We start from the raw sequence: 20401 nt of genomic DNA, 5'->3' as shown, positions 1-20401 counted from the left end.
TGCTCAGGGAGGGGTCTTCGGACAGGAAGGGGCAGGGCCAGAGCAGGGTGAGGCTTGGGAAAAAAGTGTGTGCAGGGGCAGATCACAGCTATGCATCTAGGGCACTAGGGGTAGTTTCCCCGTGGCCCCTAGAAACAGCCCTGGCAACAGTAGATCTGGAGCTGCCCTACAGACTTGCTATTTTTGTGAGTTGCTGGGTTGGGAGGTGGGTAAATACCAAGCTTGGGAAGGCATCAAATATAAAATTACAGACACCAGTGTCAATTACATTTACAAAAATGATATTCATTTACAAACTTCATTTACAAAAATGATACATTCATGCAAATAGGATTATCCTATTCAGTAAATTTCAGCCTTTTTAATTATATGTTACATGAGCCATCTTTCATCAAGCATATCTCGGTTATGACATCTTCATATCAAAAGCATATTTCATAAAGCATATGGAGTGCCTCATCTCAATTATCATAGTAAAACACAGTGTGAACAGATGGACAAGTATTTTAGGAGGCTGCCTTGGTTTTTATGGGGTGTTTTTTTTAGGGTTGCCAGATGTCCGGTATTCACCCAGACGGTCCGGTTTTCGCATCCCCCATCCGGTAAAAAAAAAAATATTGGACATGTAAAATGTCCAGTATTTTCTGTTTCCCCTTGAATGGAAGCCCGTCGGGGACAATTTTCCCGTGCCATGTCTGGTGAGGGCAGGGGAGTGAGGAGTGCCGGGCCACAGTGCGTTTTTCTCTTTTTTTTTTTTTTGCTCAACAGCGTTGGTCTCCCCCCTTTTTTTTCTCAACAGAATTTTTTCCTGGGTGTTTTTTTTTTGGGTGGGGTGGGGTTCAGTATTTTTGGCTAAACCATCTGGCAACGCTAGTTCTCTTCTCTCTCTGCATCAGAATATACAAGACCAATGGCTGCCACAACACAACCATTGACATGGTTCATCTTGCACAGACAGGTGTTTATTTGGCTTTGATTTTGCGGGTCCCCATCCGTACATAATAGGTCTCAGGCTGCGCCCCCTCGCAGGACACTTTCATGAGCTTTCCTCTTGGGGTGCCCAGACCCTATGGCAGTACACGTCATGTCCACTTGCAACACGGTGCCAAAACAGGATGCAAGGCAATGCTCTTTGGCGGAGACCTGACATCATGCTCATGTACCGCCCTGGTGACACATCGCCTTGGCGTCCATGGGAGAACATGCCCCGTGCCATTATGGCACTGTGCTGGCACAGCCACTCAGGGTTACCCCCTGGCAGGTATTTGACCACCCTGGAGAGTTCTGTTAGGAAACAGGAACTGCTGTTGAAGGGGGTTGCTACTATGGGAGCCTTGGGGGAGGGAGGGCAGCGGGCTTGCCCCTGAGGCCTGTGTTGGCTGTTGCCATGGCAACTGGCAGGCGGGGAGGGAAGCAGCCACGGCAATTCAAGGGACGGTTGAACAGCCTCGGGCTGTTCCTGTCAGCTTCCTTCCTCCCATAACAGCACCACCCACTCGCTCTCGTCGACCAATGACTGCCTCGCACCGCACCTCAGCCCTGCCTCCCAAGGGGCTCTTTGTCTTCTCATTGGCCGAGCTGCCGCTCTCCCCTCCCCCCTTTTCCCTTCCCAATGGAGCGCTCTATGCGCGCGTAACTGCCCCGTGCGCGGAACGCCATCAACGACGCAAGTGGAGGGCAGAAGCCGGAAGTGGTCGCCCCGCAGTCTGAGGGAGCCGTTGCGTTACCATGGGAGCCGTGCTGGGGGTCTGCTCGCTGGCCAGCTGGGTGAGTGGCAGGGTGGCTGGTGGGGGCGCGAGCCTCGCCCGTCGCCGGTGGGCCCCGTATGATCCGTGCCGAGAAGGCGCCGCCCCTCCCGCTGCTTCCCTGCGGGGCCCGGTCGCCCTGTTTGTTGCAGCCGCTAGCGCTTGTGTCTAGCTCCGGAGACCCTCCCCCGCCCCCCAGCTCTGGTCCCAGTGCTGCCCGCGGGCCTCTGCTGTGTCGGGCGCGGAGCCCCCTTTATCACGGCTGTTGGAGGTGCCCTTATGCCAGGCGCTGCACGGCCTCCTGGCGAGGGGCAGGCCCAGGCTCCGGGAGCTGTTAGGCTCAGTAGCTGGAGAGGCAGGCGGGGAGGGGAGGTGACCTGGCCAGTGCCCTGCGGGACCCAGGGGGGTTTCCTGCCGCCTTTCGACTATTCTAGAAATTCTTGTTTATTTGTGGACTGTCCCTGTCCGGGTTGGTAACCTCACGAGGCGCAGGGCAGGAAGTAATCCTCGCGTTGTCAACAACACCCATATTATTCGGGCTCATTTGGGGTCTTGTACAGCAAAGCCACAAACTAGAGACGATAATGGACCCGCTAATCTCTAAAGGAACTCTGTTAAGGCATTCGCCTGGTTTAAATCAATGAAAATGTATTGGCTGCCTTCACTTGCTAGTTCTCATGCACTAGTCCGGTGCTAGGATTGCAGATGCTGCGGGAGTATGTCCAAGTTCAAACTGTTTTCCTATAATTTATTTATTTAATGTAGTTTTGGGGCCTACATCAGCAATGATGACCTTTGAAACACTCTTAAAATGTAGCTAAATAGTTGTAAAACTGTTAGTATATTTTATACACTGTTATAAAACACTGGAATCAATAAGATAACTTTTCTAATCTTGTTGCTCTTGAAGCCACTTTATAAATGAGAACTTGATAAAGTGGCTTTAAGCACAACTTGTTTACATAATTATGAATGCTGATAGCAGTAGAATAGTGATAGAAATGTAGCCGGAGAGAGACATGAAAACACTTAGCCTTTCATAAATAGAGCCCTGCACAGATACGAAATGTTGTATCCACAACCATAAAAACGAGCCAGGGGTATCCACATCTACAGATTTGTTTTTTAAAAAAAAAATCTAAAGCTTCTCTGTAATCAAAAGCTTCATATTTGAGCATACCCAATTCATGAAGAATAGAATGCCTAACCACAGCAAATCATTCATTGTTGACCCAGCATAACTTTGTACACATTATGAATTATAGAATTTATACAAAGCAGCAGTGTTGCTTGTGAAATCTGCTCCAGTGTTTTTCTCCCCATTGGTATCTACAGCCTGGGAGCCATTTATAATAACTAGAAAGAAAAGTAAGTTTTAAAACTAAAAGTAATCACAGGTGTAAAAAGATGGGAGGTGACATCACTTGAGACACTTTAAAAAAATGGTAAAGCACTGAAGAATTTACTGTAGACAAAATGCCCATCAATGTGAAGCTTAATGTCCAAATAAATCACTTTGGTCTCTGATTTTGTGTTAATTGTTCTGCAGAAATAGGAGCAAGTTGGGCTGTTAATTTCTAGGGAAGTAATATTTTTTTGGGTGGGGGACTATGTTTAATGACAATGTTCAGCTCTTTTGAAAGTGAAGCCTGCATAGGGAAATGCCCTCACTGTTCCCATGTTGATCCTTTAGATTCCATGTCTGTGCAGCGGTGCCTCATGTTTGCTGTGCCAATGTTGTCCCAACAGCAAGAACTCCACAGTGACACGTCTTATCTATGCCTTCCTCCTTCTCCTCAGTACCTTTGTTGCCTGTATCATGCTAGCACCTGGAATGGAAGTGCAGCTGAAAAAGGTATTGAATAAGACTTCTGTGATCTGTGACAAAACAGTGATCTATACAAAAAGCATCTATTTCTGATTATTAGTGGTGAACTACCTCCTATGCACAAATGCCAAAATAAATTGGCGATGTTGTAAAGGGAGAAATTCCTCCGAACAAAGGAAAAATGAATGGTGTTGCAAATCCGTGGATTGCTAGAACATCGCCCATATGCATAATTGAAATTCAGACTAAGTGAATGGGTTACTTTTTTCTTTTCATGTTGTCTTTGGCCCAGCACTATTCAGAGTCCTGTTGCAAGTTCTCTCTGTAGAACAGATCATTCAGATTTTATGTTCATAGAATCATAGGGCTGGAAGGGACATAAGAGGTTATCAAGTCAAGTCCCCTGCATCCATTGCAGGAACACCGTTTCTCCTGCCCCCTTGCAATAACCTTTTAGGTACTTGAGAGCTGACATGAAAACAGCTTTCAGTCTTCTCTTCTCCAGTCTAAACAAACCCAGTTCTTCCTCTCCCTCCCTCCTAGGTCATGTTTTCTAGATCTGTAATTATTTTGTTGCTCTTCAGACCTTCTCTAATTTGTCTTTACCTTTCCTGAAATGTGCTGCCCAGAAATGGACACAGTACTCCAGTTGAGACCTAATCAATGCAGAGTAGATCAGAAGAATTATTTCTTATGTCTTAGCAGGAGCATTATAAGGAATACATCCCAGAATGATGTTTGGTTTTTTTTGTAAATATGACACTCTGTTGGCTCATATTTAATTTGTGGTCCACTATGGCCCTCATATCCCTTTCTGCAGTACTTCTACTTAAGCAGTCATTTCCCATTTTGTAATTGTTCCTTCCTAACTGGAGTACTTTGCATTTGTTCTTTTGAGTTTCATCTTGTTTACCTCAGGTAATTTGTCCAGTTCACTTTGAATTTTCATCATACCTTCCAAAGCACTTTAAAACCCTTCCTTGCTTGGCATCACACACAAACTGTATGCAATTATCTAAATCATTTATGAAAATAATTAACAGAACAGGATCCAGAACAGATCCCCACTTGTTATGCCATTCCAGCATGACTATGAGCCACTGATAACTATTCTCGGAACGGTTGGCTATCCAACCAGTTATGCACCCACCTTAGAATAGCTCCATCTAGGTTGTCTTTTCCTAGTTTGTTAATGAGAGGTTAATGCAAGACGATCAAAAGCCTTACTTAAGTCTAGATATAGGATATCTATCACTTGCCCCATCCATAAAGCTTGTTACCCTGTGAAAGAAAGCTATCAGATTGATTCGACGTGACTTGTTCTTGACAAATCCAGGTCAATTATTACTTATCACCTTATTTTCTAGATTTTTGCAAATTGATTCTTTAATTATTTGCTCCCTTATCTTTCCTGGAACAGAAGTTAAGTTGTTTTGGGGGAAGGGATTTGTTACACCATTAATTCAGACATTCCTGCTATGTTGATTTAAATCTTTTAACATGAAGAACACATGTCTCAAATGGAGACAGGGTCCTCTTAGGTTGGGGGTTCGAGAAGAGGATTCCAAGACTTTAGGCAACAAAAATATTAACTGACCAGGATGGCCTATGTACTGCCTAAAGTCCAGTCCTCTGTTCAGAAGAGAAGTGCCAATTAGATTGCCAGGCAGAAGTTGACAAAGGACTACAATGGAAATACAGGCAGTCCCCGGGTTACGTACAAGATAGGGACTGTAGGTTTGTTCTTAAGTTGAATCTGTATGTAAGTTGGAACTGGCGTCCAGATTCAGCCGCTGCTGAAACTGATCAGTTTCAACAGCGGCTGAATCTGGACGCCAGTTCTGACTTACATACAGATTCAACTTAAGAACCCCAGGCTCTGCGGCTTTGCTCCCCGTCCTCCTGGTCTGCAGACCAGGGGGATGGGGAGCAAAGCAGCGGAACACGCGGACAGCCCATACGCATCTGGGCTGTCCGCTGCCCGCGTGCTCCGCTGCTTTGCTCTGTTTTGCTCCCCGTCCCCCTGGTCTGCAGACCAGGGGGACGGGGAGCAAAGCGGCGGAACACGCGGGCAGCGGATAGCCTAGACGTGTGCTCCGTGGCTTTGCTCTGCTTTGCTCCCCGTCCCCGTGGTCTGCAAAGCGGCGGAACACGTGGGCAGCGGACAGCCCAGATGCGTCTGGGCTGTCCTCGTGTTCCGCCGCTTTGCTCCCCGTCCCCCTGGTCTACAGACCAGGGGGACGGGGAGCAAAGCAGAGCAAAGCCGCGGAGCACGCGGGCAGCTGACAGCCCAGACATGTCTGGGCTGTCCGCTGCCCGCGTGTTCCGCCGCTTTGCTTCCTCTCCCTGGTCTGCTGGAGACCAGAGAGAGGGAGGGCCCCGTTCGTAACTGCGGATCCGACTTAAGTCGGATCCGCGTAACTCGGGGACTGCCTGTATACTAATATATGTGGATTGGTTTTCTGTTTGGCTTCTAGTCTGAAATATCTATTTCTCTTTTGTGATACTTGGGCATCTCAAACCCAGAGAATAAGGCTACTACCAAATTGATGCCTTTGCTCTACGCCTTAAGCTCTGTTACTTTTCTTTCATGTAAATGTAGTTATTCCTTTATATATGTCTTGGTTATGCAGTGATATTGGGAGGAAAAGATGACATTAGGAAGAAATCTGATCTCTGCTTGTTCACCACATGAAAAGCCTTTTCTCACAATGGCCACCAGAGGGAAGCTGGCTGAGACCTCCTGTGACTTGTGTATTCCACATATTCATGACTATGGTCTTAGACTTGAAAGTTACAAGTCTCTTTTTGTTCAGGTGCCTGGATTTTGTGATGAGGGACTTCATACCCGACTACCACACATAAATGGCTTTGTCAACTGCGATGTAATGGTTGGATACAGGGCTGTCTATCGAATCAGCTTTGCCATGGCAGTGTTTTTCTTCATTTTCTCTCTTCTTATGCTACAAGTAAAAACAAGTAAAGATCCAAGAGCCTCAGTGCACAATGGGTATGTAGGCATTGTATTAACTTGCCTGTTAAAGTACTTTATCTGTTTCTTACCAGCTTCTTCCCTAGAGAGACCGATTCCTTAAGTATATATAGATGAATAGCCTGGACTGAGTCCTCCAGTTCCTTTGCTGGTTGCTTAGCACTGAAAGCGCATAGGTAACTAAGATCCCTAGAAGGCCTCTTACTTGTACTGCAGTTCTAAAGTACTAATAATCAGCAGCTGAAACATTATGCCTTGAAATCCCCTAACTCATCTGTTCTGTCACTTTCCTGTATGGACACAGTTCTCTGGAGTCTGGTGTTCATTTAAAACTGCCATCTTCATGTTTAAAAAGGGAGGTAAAGATGATGTGAATAGGGATGTGAAAGGGGGCTAGAGTAAATCCCTCACCTCTCGTGGACAGGGGGCTACTCCAGGGGCCACAGGGGACTCGCCACAGACCAGGGCTTCTCTAGTCATCCAGAGCAGCCACTGCCAATAGTCGGGGGTGGGGGGGAGGACGGTTGCTCCAGCCCCCCTATCTGTGCCCACATTAATTGGTGAAACATAATGTTTAACTGGTTAACCAAGTAAACAGGATTTGACATCCGTAGAATGTAAAGGGAGACTTGACAACAATGTTTTAGGATAAATCTAATTAAAAAAAAAAGGTTAAAATAACTGAGCCTTTGTTAAATGTCTACTTCTTTAACATTCTCTCCCAGCTAAAGTGCTGAATAGTGTTCTCCAACTATTCAATTGGGAAATGTTATAGATATTATTTCATCACCCAGAACCCATTTCTGTGGATATGTACCCTCTCTGAGCATGAGAATGTTTCAAAAGACCACTCTTATATGGCAGTCGCCAGTGTGAGAAGACCATCCAAGTATCCCCAAATAGACTGCATGCAATTCTGCTCCACCTTTTAGACAATCACTTTTGTTAATCAGCAATTTTTTTGTTCAATTAAAACACAATTTGTTTTATAGATAAGACCTACGCTGTCAAACATGGTTGTTTTTTATTTTAAAAAGGTTCTGGTTCTTCAAAATAGCTGCCATAGTTGGTCTCATGGTTGGAGCTTTTTACATTCCTGAAGGGCCTTTCACAACAGGTAAAGTCAATATATGGTAATGGAATTTCTTTTGAAAATAGAAGCCTTTTCATGAATTACCATGAAATAGTAGGTGCATCCCAAGGTATGATAGAATACACACAGCGCAACCCTATTTCCCTGGTAATTAGGAAAGTGATGAGACAAGCAGTACATGTTGTGAGGCATAGCTGCTGTGTTGGTTTTTAGATAAATGGGGTCAAGCTCCATATTTATAGTTACCTTACTTACCAAAATAATGAGTTTTGTATGACAAGTTCTTCATTTCTGTTCTGTCACTTATATTAGTAGATGTAGGGAAAGATTTTGTTTCCCAAGGCAGTTTAGAGATCTTTTTGCAAAGATCTTCAGGAAGTTCCATCCTCTTCAGTCAGCTAGTCAGTCTAAGGAAGAGTTTAGCTGTGACTAGTGCTATTTGCATCCATTTTGTAGGATTTGGGGGGAGTTAAATCACCTGCCATAAACTTCGATGGTCACTTATGTACATGAAATTATTGTCTTACATTAAATCTTGAATTCTTCTCTCTGAAAATACTTTGGGCTCGATCTTTCAAATACTTAAATTAAGCACATGCTAAGTCACATTGGAGTAAGTGAAACTACTTGCATGCTCTACAGCCAAATATATGTGTAAGTATTTGCAGATTCAATGCCATAGAGTATTGGGGGACAGAATTTCCAGGCAATATTTTCACTGTTTCCCTTAAAAGCTGACAAGCCAGTTTATAGGTTAATCTTCCTTGTAAAATACAAATTATGAGAAATAATTCCATACCCTTTACTGTCTTTTCTAGCATGGTTTATTATCGGCACTCTTGGAGCCTTTTGCTTTATCCTAATCCAGCTGGTGCTGCTTGTGGACTTTGCTCATTCTTGGAATGAGTCCTGGGTTGAGCGAATGGAGGAGGGTAACTCCAGATGTTGGTATGTGGGTAGGTATCTAAATAGGAGAATGCAAAGCTTAACTAGAAAAAAATCAATGTATTTTGTGTGCAAGTACAAAAATAAGTGTTAGATTCCTGCAGCCCTGCCACTGTGTAGATCAGGCATAGGCAGCCTGTCAGCAGGCTGGATTTGGCCTGCCTAGCTCTTTTATCTGGCCTATGTGGCTTGCAAACAGGGAGTTTTGAGAGGGAGTTCTCCAGGTAAAGGAGGAGTAAATACAGGACTCTTGAGGTAAGTGGCTGTCTGTAGTGTGTGTGTGAGGGGGTGGGGTTACTTGCTGTGTGCTGAGCTTGTGTTTGTCTGGTTGGTTGGTTGGTTAATTTGTTTGAAGGAGCGTGTGCTGTGGCTGGCAGCTGGAAGCTCTGAGCTTCTAAAAGTTTGAAATCTAGAAGCCTCTGTTAATTGGCTGAGCCTTAGTCAGGGTGGGGCTACCAGGGCTTTATAAAGCTGTGAGTCAGCGACTAGGAGCAGCAAACAGGGAGTTTTGAGAGGGGAGTGGGAAGGGGCCAAGGTGCTTTTGCTAGTCTTTTCTACTTTAGTTTAAAGGTTTTATTAAAAACTTCCTGTTTTAACTAGAAACCTTATCAGTCAAACTCATTCATAGGAAAGAATGCAGACAGAGAAGCCCAGCAGCAGACTAGGGGCTATCCTGTTCATTGCGTTGAGTGTAACATGTATGATTGCCTGCCCTGTGAGAGGGTGGCATATGTGTTCACCCATTGCAAGGAGCGCCTAACCCTCAGAGACCAAGTTCGAGCTTTGGAGGCCAGGTGGCAGAACTGGAGGAGCTAAGGGAGTCGGAGAGCTATGTTGATGAGACTTTCCAGGACACTGTAGTACTGTCCCACCTCCAGTCTGAGCACCAGTGCTCTTAAGGAGGATGAAAGTCGCAGGGGAACAGAGCATTCAATAGGAGCAGAGGAAAACCATCCCATAGTTGGGACCCTCCTTCCAAAGGATGATACTTTATCCTCTCGAACTGAGGATACCTCTGAGGGGGAGAGAACGCCAGTTGTTAGGAAGAGGCAGGTGTTAGTAGTGAGCGATTTGATCATTAGAAACATAGATAGTTGGGTTTGTGATGACTGGGAGAACCATATGGTCACTTGCCTGCCTGGTGTGAAGGTTGCATATCTCTCCAGGCATCTAGATAGACTTATGTGTAGTGCTGGGGAGGAGCTGGTGGTCGGGGTACATGTAGGAGAGATGTCCTGGAGGCCAAATTTAGGTTGCTAGGAAAGAGACTGAAATCCAGTCCAGGACCTCTATGGTGGCATTCTTGAAAATGCTTCCAGTTCCACATGCAGAACCAGGTAGGCAGGCAGAGCTTCAGTGTCTCAATGCGTGGATGACACGATGGTGTAGGGAGGAGGGGTTTCAATTTATTAGGAACTGGGGACCCTTTTGGGAGAAGGGGAGCCTATACAGGAAGGATGGGCTCCATCTAAAGCAGGGTGGATCATACTGCTGACACTAAACATTAAAAAGGCCGTAGAGCAGTTTTTAAACTAAGAGATGGGGGGAAAGCTGATTGGTGTGGAGAAGCACATAAATTGGATGGAGACGTCTCTTAGAGGAGAATCCATTGATAGAGATTCTCTAGGCTGTAGTCAGAAAGAGAGGAGTGGAGAGGACAAACCATGGGCCAGAGCAGACAAACAACCGCATATAAAGGAATACAATGCATCAGGGAAGGGCAGACAAATAAACACTGGCAATTTTTTAAAGTGCTCCTACACAAATGCTAGGTGTTTGACTAATAAGATGGGTGAACTAGAGTACCTCATATTAAAGGAGGAGATTGACATAATAGTCACTGAACCTTGATTGAATGAGGAAAATCTGTGGGCCATAATCATACTGGGATATAAAATATATCGGAAGGATAGAGCAGGCTGGGTGAGTGGCAGAGTGGCACTGTATGTGAAAGATAACGTAGAATCAAATGAAATAAAAATCTTAAATGAATCAATATGTTCAGTAGAATCGCTATGGATAGTAATTCTGTGCTCCAATAATAAGAATTTAGCAGTAGGGATATATTATCGACCACCTGACCAGGACAGTAATACTGACATTGAAATGCTGAGGGAGATTAGAGAGGCTACCAAAATAAAAAGCTCTATAATAACGGGGGATTTTAATTATCCCCATATTGACTGGGTACATGTCACCTCAGGAAGAAAAGCAGAGATAAAATTTCTCAATGGCTTAAATGACTGTTTCTTGGAGCAGCTAGTACAGGAACCCACAAGGGGAGAGGCAATTCTCGATTTAGTCCTGTGTGTAGCGCAGGATCAGGTCCAGGAGAGAACCATTACAGGACAGTTTGGGAATAGTGACCATAATATAATAACATTTAACATTCCTGTGGAGGGAAGAACACCTCAGCAGTCTAGCACTCTGGCATTTAATTTCAAACAGGAGAATTACACAAAAATGAGGAGGTTAGTTAAACAGAAATTAAAAGGCACAGTGACTAGAGCCAAATCCATACAAGCTGCATGGAAACTTTTTAAAGACACCATAATAGATACCCAACTTAAATGTATACCCCAAATTAAAAAACATAGTAAGAGACCTAAAAAAGAGTCATCGGGGCTTAACCACAATGTAAAAGGAGCAGTGAGGGACAAAAAGACATCTTTTAAGAAGTGGAAGTCCAATCCTAGTGAGATAAATAGAAAGGAACATAAACGCTGTCAAATCAAATGTAAAATGTAATAAGAAAAGCAAAAAAAGATTTTGAGGAACAGCTAGCCAAAAACTCAAAAATCAATAGAAAAATGTTTAAGTACATTAGAAGCAAGAGGCCTGCTAAAAAACCAGTGGGTCCCCTATACGATCGAGATATAAAAGGAGCAATCAAGGACGATAAAGCCATTGTGGAGAAACTAAATGATTTCTTTGCTTCAGTCTTCAGGGCTGAGGACGTTAGGGAGATTCCCAAATCTCAACCGTCCTTTGTGGGTGATGAATCTGAGGAGCTGTCCTGGATTGAAGTGTCATTAGAGGAGGTTTTGGAACAAATAGAAAAACTTAACGTTAACAAATCACTGGGACCGGATGACATTCATCCAAGGGTTCTAAAAGAACTCAAATAGGAAATTGCTGAACTATTATCTGTGGTTTGTAACTTATCCTTTAAATTGGTTTCCGTACCTAATGACTGGAAGATAGCTAACGTGACACCAATATTTAAAAAGGGCTCTAGAGACAATCCTGGCAATTATAGACTGGTAAGTCTAACTTCAGTACCGGGCAAATTAGTCAAAACAATAGTAAAGAATAAAATTGTCAGGCACATAGAAGAACATAATTTGTTGGACAAAACTCAACATGGTTTCTGTAAAGGGAAATCATGTCTTACTAATCTATTAGAGTTCTTTGAAGGGGTCAACAAACATGCAGACAAAGGGGATCCAGTTGATATAGTATACTTAGATTTTCAGAAAGCCTTTGACAAGGTCCCTCACCAAAGGCTCTTGTGTAAATTACATTGTAATGGGATAAGAGGGAAAGTCCTTTCTTGGACTGAGAACTGGTTAAAAGACAGGAAATAAAGGGTAGGAATAAATGGCAAATTTTCAGAAGAGAGAGGGGTAAATAGTGGTGTCCCCCAAGGGTCAGTTCTGGGACCAATCCTGTTCAACTTATTAATAAACGATCTTAAGAAAGGGGTAAGCAGTGAGGTGGTAAAGTTTGCGGATGACACCAAACTGTTTAGGATAGTCAAGACAGAAGCAGACTGTGAAGAACTTCAGAAAGATCTCACCAAACTGAGTGAGTGGGCAACAAAATGGCAAATGAAAATTTAATGTGGATAAGTGTAAAGTAATGCACATTGGGGGAAAAATAACCCCAATTATACGTACAGTATGATGGGGGGCTAATTTGGCTACGACAAATATTGGAGTGATCATGGATAGTTCTCTGAAAACTTCCACACCGTGTGAAGCGGCGGTCAAAAAGGCAAATAGGATGTTAGGAATCATTAAGAAAGGGATAGAAAATAAGACACAGAATATCTTACTGCCCCTGTATAAAACTATGGTACTGTGTACTTGAGTACTGTGTACAGATGTGGTCTCCTTACCTCCACAAAAGATATTTTGGCCTTGGAAAGGGTTCAGAAAAGGGCAACTAAAATGATTAGGGGTTTGGAATGGGTCCCATATGAAGAGAGGCTAAAGCGACTGGGACTTTTCAGTTTAGAAAAGAGGAGACTGAGGGGGGGATATGATAAGGTATATATAATCATGAGCGGTGTGGAGAGGGTGAATAAAGAAAAGTTACTTATTAGTTCCCATAATAGAAGAACCAGAGGACACCAAATGAAATTAATGGGTAGCAGGTTTAAAACTAATAAAAGAAAGTTGTTCTTCACACAGCATGTAGTCAACCTGTGGAACTCCTTGCCAGAGGGCTGTGAAGGCTAGGACTATAACAGAGTTTAAAGAGAAGCTAGATAATTTCATGGAGGTTAGGTCTATAAAAAGCTATTAGCCAGGGGATAGAAATGGTGTCCCTGGCCTCTGTTTGTCAGAGGCTGGAGATGGATGGCACGAGACAAATCACTTGATCATTGTCTTCAGTCCACCTCCTCTGGGGCACCTGGCACTGGCCACTGTTGGTAGACAGGCTAGTGGGCTAGATGGACCTTTGGTCTGACCCAGTATGGCCGTTCCTATGTGGCAGTTCCTGGCCCTGCTCCCTAACGTGTTGCCTGGAAGCTGGGACATGAGAGCCCTTTCAACTGCTTCTGTTTAACGGACTCCTGCCTTCTCTGCAGCTGTCAGGCAACAGCCACAGGGAAGATGTGATCCCTTTAAATAGAAACAGCTGAAAGGGCTGGCATGTCCCTGGCTCAGGCAATGTGCTAGCAGCGAGACCAGGAACAGCAAGGCATTTAAATAGCAGGAGTTGAAAGGGCTCGCAGCTCCCTCCCCCTGCTAATGTGTTGCCTGGGGAGCCACAGGGGAGGCGTGAGCCTTTTCAAGTCCTACTCTTTAAAGGCTCTGCCCCTTCCTCCCAAAGTCCTGCCCCTTCCGAGGTGGCTTATAATCACTTCAAAAATTTTTGAAGTGAGCCCCCATTCAAAAATTATTGCCCACCCCTGGTGTAGATGCTGTACTCTGTTCTGCATCCTACAATTGAAACACCATAGTTACCTGAATATATGTACATTCTGGTTCTATTCACATTAGTTAAAATGGGGGAATAGACCTGTCAGTTGCTGATCTTTGTGATAGTTATAAGAAATCATTTTTTTTTTGGTCTGGTTTGTATAGAGAAGTATAGTGTGAAGACAGGGCTAGTAGCCATTGACTCCATTAATGTACTCAAGCAAGTCAGCTAAGCTCTTAGCTATAATCATCCTGTCTGTATAATGGTGACAGTGCAACTGCACCTCATACTTGTAGGCTGTTGATGTGATTTCAAAATGGCTCCAGTAACAATTACTAATTGTTATGGTAAATACTTTAGCTGAGAACAGTCTGTGACTCCTTATTAGTAATTTGAAATAAGAGCATTATAAAAGGCACCCAGTCTATGTGGAGTAGAGGAAAATCTTGCCTCTAAAATTCAGGTCTGATAAATCCTCCCCCCTCCCCCCCATAGGAAGCCTGGAGAAGTACTTGATTCTACCCTGTGTTTTTTTTTTCTTTTTCAGCTTTACTTTGTTTTACAAGCTTGTTCTACATCTTGTCAATAACGTTTGTTGTGCTCTTCTATGTATTCTACACTAAACCTGATGGTTGTGCTAAGAACAAATTCTTCATCAGCTTTAATATGATCTTGTGCATTGCTGTCTCCATCGTTTCTATCCTTCCAAAAGTTCAGGTACTACAATTTCTATTTTTTGTTAAATCCTTTTGTTCATAGATAGCAACATCTTTACATTTCATTTGAAGTGTAAATTCACTCTTTTTATAACACCACAAATTCAGAAAGAATTGTCACAGGATGAGACCATGCTAATGATTATGTGGCATTATTAGAAATTAAATTTAGCCTAGTGTAGTAGTTCCTGAACTAAGGCCATTAGATGTAGTGACCATCTGCAGAAAGCTGACATGTCATATGATACAATGATAGCTAGAAATCAGCATCAGACACATCAGAAATACAATGCACCAAATTTGTTTTTAGTGTTACTTAGTGAAAGCAGTTTCTGTGCTTGCTTCAGATACTAACTGCAGCTATCGTAGATCAGAGGCAAGGGCACCCAAGACATACTGGGTAAAACTTTCAGCATGACGAAGAGTGACATCAATTGGATTTAGGCTCTTGTGTCATTAAGATGCTTTTGAATAATTTTCATGGAGTACACTCTGACAATTTCTAAGAACCCTTGGCCTTGGTGGCAAACAATGATTATAACTGGGCAACCCTTCACATTTAATGTGGGCTTCCACATGTGTAACTTGAGGGTTGAATTTGGGTGCCAGTAAACAGACAAATACCTTGATAACCTATTTTGATGGCTTTTACACAAAAAACAAAAATGGTTCTGCATCAGGTAGAATTTGATTTTTGAAGACTGCTGGGCATACTGTGGGTCTTGGGCTCTAAAGCTGCCACACTTTACCAGATCTATTTTGAGTCACCGCCTCTGCTAATATACATCAGGGAATTACTAGATATTTCTCAGAAGTTATTTGCTAGACTGGTGGTTTGCAAAACTGATACTGTCTTGTCACAGTTAATAGAGCTGATGATCAATAATGGTGTGTAGAGTGCATGAATTTGGGTCAAGAGGGATGAATAGGTATCCCTGGCTGGCTTATTACAAATTTTCAACCTCCAAAGATCTATTTGGACTACCCGTACAATTCTCACCCCCTGAATTATTTGTTGCTGCTTTTATGGCCCTAAACTGTTACTGCATTTTTTTTCAGTTACTAATTGTAATAGGCAAGATATTTTTTAAGTGTTTAAATTATTATAAGTTAGGCAAATCTACATCAATTAGAATTAGAGCTGGATTTATCTAGAATGTCTCTCTTGACTCTGGAGGGCATTTTGTCTTTAAACAGGAACATCAACCTCGCTCTGGCCTCCTCCAATCTTCCATTATTAGTCTTTATACAATGTATCTCACTTGGTCTGCTATGTCTAATGAGCCAGGTAAGCATGTGTCTGCCTTGGTACTAATGTGTTCTATTTTCAAAACAAAAACATGTTAGTGGAGTTTACTGGTACAGAAGGGTTCTGTCTACACTGGGCCACTTATTCCGGAAAAGCAGCCGCTTTTCCGGAATAACTTGCCAGCTGTCTACACTGTCCGCTTGCTTTTCCAGAAAAGCAATGACGATCTACTGTAAAATTGTCGGTGTTTTTCCGGGAAAACTATGCTGCTCCCGTTCAGGCAAAAGTCCTTTTCCGGAAAAACTGTTCCGGAAAAGGGCCAGTGTAGACAGCCAAGTAGACTTTTCCGCAAAAAAGCCCAGATCACGAAAATGACGATCAGGGCTCTTTTCCGGAAAAGCGTGTCTACATTGGCCACGGACGCTTTTCCGGAAAAGCATCCTGCCAATGTAGCCGCTCTTTTTCTGGAAATACTTATAACGGAAAACTGTTTCGTTTTAAGCATTTCCGGAAAAGGGTGCCAGTGTAGACATAGCCAAGCAGTTGTGCTGGGATTGCTGGTCAAGTGATGCATTTGAGTATGCACACATTACATGGATACTCAAGCTATAGAATTGCTACATAGTCACGTGGCATTTTCAGCGGCTTTTTTTTAAATGTTGGATATACAGTAATTCCTAATTTAACACTATAGATATGTTTCAGAAAATGATTGTGTTAAGTGAAAATGTGTTATGCAGGGTTAATTTTCCCATTGAAAATAATGGAAAAGGTGGTGTCTGTTGGGACCGAGACACAAGGTTGGGGGAGAAAGGGGACTGGGTTACAGCAGGAAGGGGAGGTATTTCCCGCTGGGGAAGGGAAGGGGAGGGGGATTGGGTTGGAAGTATGCCCCTGTGACGGGTCTGCCGGGACCCGCACTGGGTCCGGCGAGGGGGGGTTGCTGGGGAATGGCACGGCGAGCAGCAAACCCTCCGCCGATTTTCAGGGAGGCGGGGGAAGCCCCGCGCAGCTGCTGGTGATGGGCTAGCTGGGGAAACCCAGCCGCTGGCCTGTAAGCTGGGGCGGAGGAGAGGGGGCAAGGTGTCTGGTGAGGGGGAGTCAGCAAGAAATGGCACAGCAAGCGGCGAAGCTTCTGCCACTTTGCAGGGAGGCGGGGGAAGCCCTGCGCAGCTGCCAGCAACGGGTTGGCTGGGGAAATCGTGTTATTCCAGGGACGGTCATGTAATTCAAAAAACATTCCCTAAAAAAAAAATCGCGCTATCATGAAAACGTGTTAAGCAGGCACATGTTAAATGAGGAATTACTGTATTGCAGCAATCTATTCTGTAGGCCCTGAAGGCCTGGTTGATTGTCACAAAGTCTGGACTGAAGTTAAATTCTCTTGTCCAGGCCTATATACTGCACTTTGTGCACACCTTTCCAGTCAGCCATGGAACCAAATATTTTGAAATCAAGCAGGGGGCATTGGAACATAGGAAGGATGGTGTCTGTGCAAAGATTTGAGGGAAGGACCTGATTGGTTTTACTCCAATCTAGTCAAGTATAGGTGGGAAAAGACTTTTTCCCCAGTTATGCTACTGGGGAATCAAAGAATAATTGGAGGTCTAGAAGGAACTCTAGACTATAAACCTGGTCTCTAGATGATGACAGAGATGAATTTTGCTAATAATTTTGTACCTGTTTGTCTCTAAACCTCTTTCAGATAGAAGCTGCAACCCAAGTTTGTTGAACATCATCACGCAGATAACTGCACCTACGATAGCTCCAGATAATGCAACTGTTATACCTGCTACTACAGCTCCACCAAAGTCCTTGCAGTGGTGGGATGCACAGAGTATTGTTGGGCTTGCTATCTTTGTTCTTTGTCTCTTGTATTCTAGGTAAGATCTGAGTTACTCAAAGCAGAAACAGGCAACACTTACCTTTTGTTTGTGGATGCTGGGTTTGTGAATGAAATCTACCTAGCTGGCACACACATTTCTGTCTAGCTTCATGTGGGTAAATAAAAATCTGAAAGACTAGTAAAACTGAGGAGGGTAGAGGTTTCGCTAGCTCTGTTCATAGTTAGTTGAAGTCTTAAGCTTGAATAAGCAATAATAGTATGAAGTGGGGAGAGAGATGTTACTTGGTCAATAGGTAAATAGATGAGGCGTTTCTAAGATGATCTCCAAATCACAATTTAAAAAAAAAATTGGGGGAAGTTGTTTGCCTAGACTGGAAACCCAAACATTGTGCTCTGTGTGGAGCTATTTAAGAACAGGTTAGATAGACATCTGTCAGGGATGGTGTAGACGGAGCTTGGTCCTGCTTTGAGGGCGGGGGGCTGGACTCGATGACCTCTCGAGGTCCCTTCCAGTCCTATAATTCTATGATTTTTAACTTTCTATTTTGGGTTACTTTGCAGTATCCGCTCTTCCAGTAACAGCCAGGTGAACAAGCTGACTTTCTCGACAAGTGACAATGCCATCCTGGATGATTCTGTGGGAACTGATGGTGCATCTGTGGAAGATGGCAACGCGCGTCGGGTCATGGACAATGAGAAGGGGGGCGTTCAGTATAACTATGCTTTCTTTCACTTCATGTTGCTCCTTGCCTCTCTCTACATCATGATGACTCTCACTAACTGGTACAGGTAGGAACAAGATGAGTTTAACTTTTTTTAAACATAAAAATATATTTACAACGGTGGGTGAAAGTTGTACCTGCTACCTCACTTTGGATGGCTGATCTGACTCTGTGCAGCTTTAATTCCTGCTGGGAAAGTCGCTCTTATGCCCCAGTCCCCTCGATATCTAAAAAGTGTACTGATAGTTTAGGAATTGGAAGTCTGAAGGCTACTCATGAATCCAGGACATGTATCCTATGGCTTGAGGTCTTCCCTTCATGCTAGTTGGATCAAAATTATGGTGATAGTTGGCCTTCTGGGCTGCTGAAATAGGCTAGGAAAACAGTAAAAAGCATTTAAGACATTGATAGTAGAAATAGGCTGGGTGGGCCTGCATAAAAGATTGTCCAAATTTTGCTAGGACAGAAGATACCAGACTAACTAGTTGATCTGTCTTCGAGTCCTATGGCTGTGCATTCTTCCTCCTTTTGGTATAATGAACTAATCAGGGACTTTCTCTTGAACAGTTCTGTTCTGCCCAGCTTGATATTGAGAATATAAGCCAAAGGCATGTCAGACAGACATAGAAATCACTTATGTGGTGGGGGTCCCCTAGAGCAGGGGTGGCCAACCTAAACCTGAGGAGCCAGAAATTTACCAATGCATATTGCCAAAGAGCAGCAGTTCTGTCACCAGCCCTGATCATCTCCCCACCACCATTCATCACATCCCACCCACTGGCAGCCCCACCGACCAGCGTCTCTTTTTCCTTTTCCTAGAGGGGAAGCACCTAGGGCAGAGCTGGGGGTTACACAGTGAGCACCTTATATAAGGAGCTGCATGTGGCTCTGTAGCCATAGGTTGGCCATCTCTGCCCCAGAGCTATTGAGAGAATCTATTTTAAGGCTGCCCCCATCATCTGCTTACTGTCTTTTTCTTGTGATAGTAGGTTAGCCTATATGGGGTGGTCTTGCAGTTTTTTTTCAGGGTTTCTGAGAGTATGTGGAGGAACAGCTGCCTCAAATAAAGAACTGAAGTTGGTTAATAACTGGCTGTAAGGTCAATTTTAAGAGTGGTGGTTCATAAATTTACACAGGCTTGGACATACTAAGCTTAGGTGGTAGGACACCTCTAGAATTCTGACAGGAGTGACTGCATTTTAGGGTTTTCACTTAAGACGAGGAGCCTTTTTGGAAACTGGTGGAATATACCTTCAATTTGGTAAAAATGCAGAGAGGGTGGCAGAAGAAACTTGTTAACAACTGTGTTCCATTGTTACAGTCCTGATGCAGACTTCAAAACTATGACAAGCAAGTGGCCAGCCGTGTGGGTGAAGATCACCTCAAGCTGGGTCTGCCTCCTCCTTTATCTCTGGACCCTAGTGGCTCCTCTTGTTCTTACCAATCGGGACTTCGCTTAATGATTGTGGGTATCTGATATTATGAAAATGCCTGAAGCTCCTCTGCTGAAAGCCAAAATGTCCTGTATTGCTTCAAGTTTTTTTTCTTAAACTAAGGCAAATGCATCTTTTCATGTTACGTGCAGGTGGATAGAAAGTGCTGAATCATGTAATGCTTGATGCAAAATCTAAACTGTTAATTTTGATACTATTTCATATTGTGTGGTTATTAGTGCATTTAAGATAATCTACAGGCTGTGCTGGTAGTGTTGCAGCACAAAACACCTGTAGCATCCATTAGTTCCAACACAATACTGAGAACAAAGTAATATATTTTTAAAGACTAAGCTGTATTCAACCTAATGCACTGTTGTACCAATGCTTCAGTATGCGGACATGTAAGCCATACTGTGTAAGTTTCTACATTCCATGGTAAAAGGTTGTCCAAAAGAGTGTCCTCCTGTTTGTGGGCAGAAACTTATACATTCACTACAAGACCAATTTATCTAGAAGATGTGCAGCTATTAACTAATTCCTGTTCCTAGAAAACTTTTAATATGTAGGAGGCAAATTTTACAGACACTATGCTTCTTGTTTTCCAGTTATTTTAATTTTGATTTAGCAGAAGTATATTGGTATAAAGTAACTTCAAATTAAAATTATGCTGGGAAAATA

The 20401-nt window shown here is 43.5% G+C and overlaps 1 protein-coding gene across 1 annotated transcript; it reads left to right on the top strand.

Moving 5' to 3' along the window:
* Window positions 1-1598: 1598 nt before the first annotated feature.
* SERINC3 (serine incorporator 3) lies at window positions 1599-20401 on the top strand. Its single transcript, XM_075901255.2, has 10 exons — window positions 1599-1767; window positions 3439-3600; window positions 6390-6583; window positions 7603-7682; window positions 8477-8614; window positions 14302-14471; window positions 15668-15758; window positions 17425-17602; window positions 18127-18354; window positions 19609-20401. The coding sequence occupies exons 1-10, from the start codon at window positions 1729-1731 to the stop codon at window positions 19745-19747; spliced, it is 1419 nt and encodes a 472-aa protein (XP_075757370.2). The 5' UTR covers window positions 1599-1728; the 3' UTR covers window positions 19748-20401.

Source organism: Pelodiscus sinensis, chromosome 17 (assembly GCF_052426305.1).
Source record: "Pelodiscus sinensis isolate ZL-2025 chromosome 17, ASM5242630v1, whole genome shotgun sequence".
Classification (NCBI taxonomy): Eukaryota; Metazoa; Chordata; order Testudines; family Trionychidae; genus Pelodiscus; species Pelodiscus sinensis.
The sequence above is the reverse complement of the archived record's forward strand: the minus strand, read 5'-3'. Positions and strand labels throughout refer to the sequence as shown.

What these genes read in the sequence shown, in the direction of transcription:
- SERINC3 (XM_075901255.2), top strand. Translation starts at nt 1,729, where the DNA reads ATGGGAGCCGTGCTGGGGGTCTGCTCGCTGGCCAGCTGG. An exon ending in TCTGCTCGCTGGCCAGCTGG is followed by an intron (nt 1,768 to 3,438) that starts GTGAGTGGCAGG and finishes TTGATCCTTTAG; the next exon opens with ATTCCATGTCTGTGCAGCGG. An exon ending in AGAGCCTCAGTGCACAATGG is followed by an intron (nt 6,584 to 7,602) that starts GTATGTAGGCAT and finishes TATTTTAAAAAG; the next exon opens with GTTCTGGTTCTTCAAAATAG.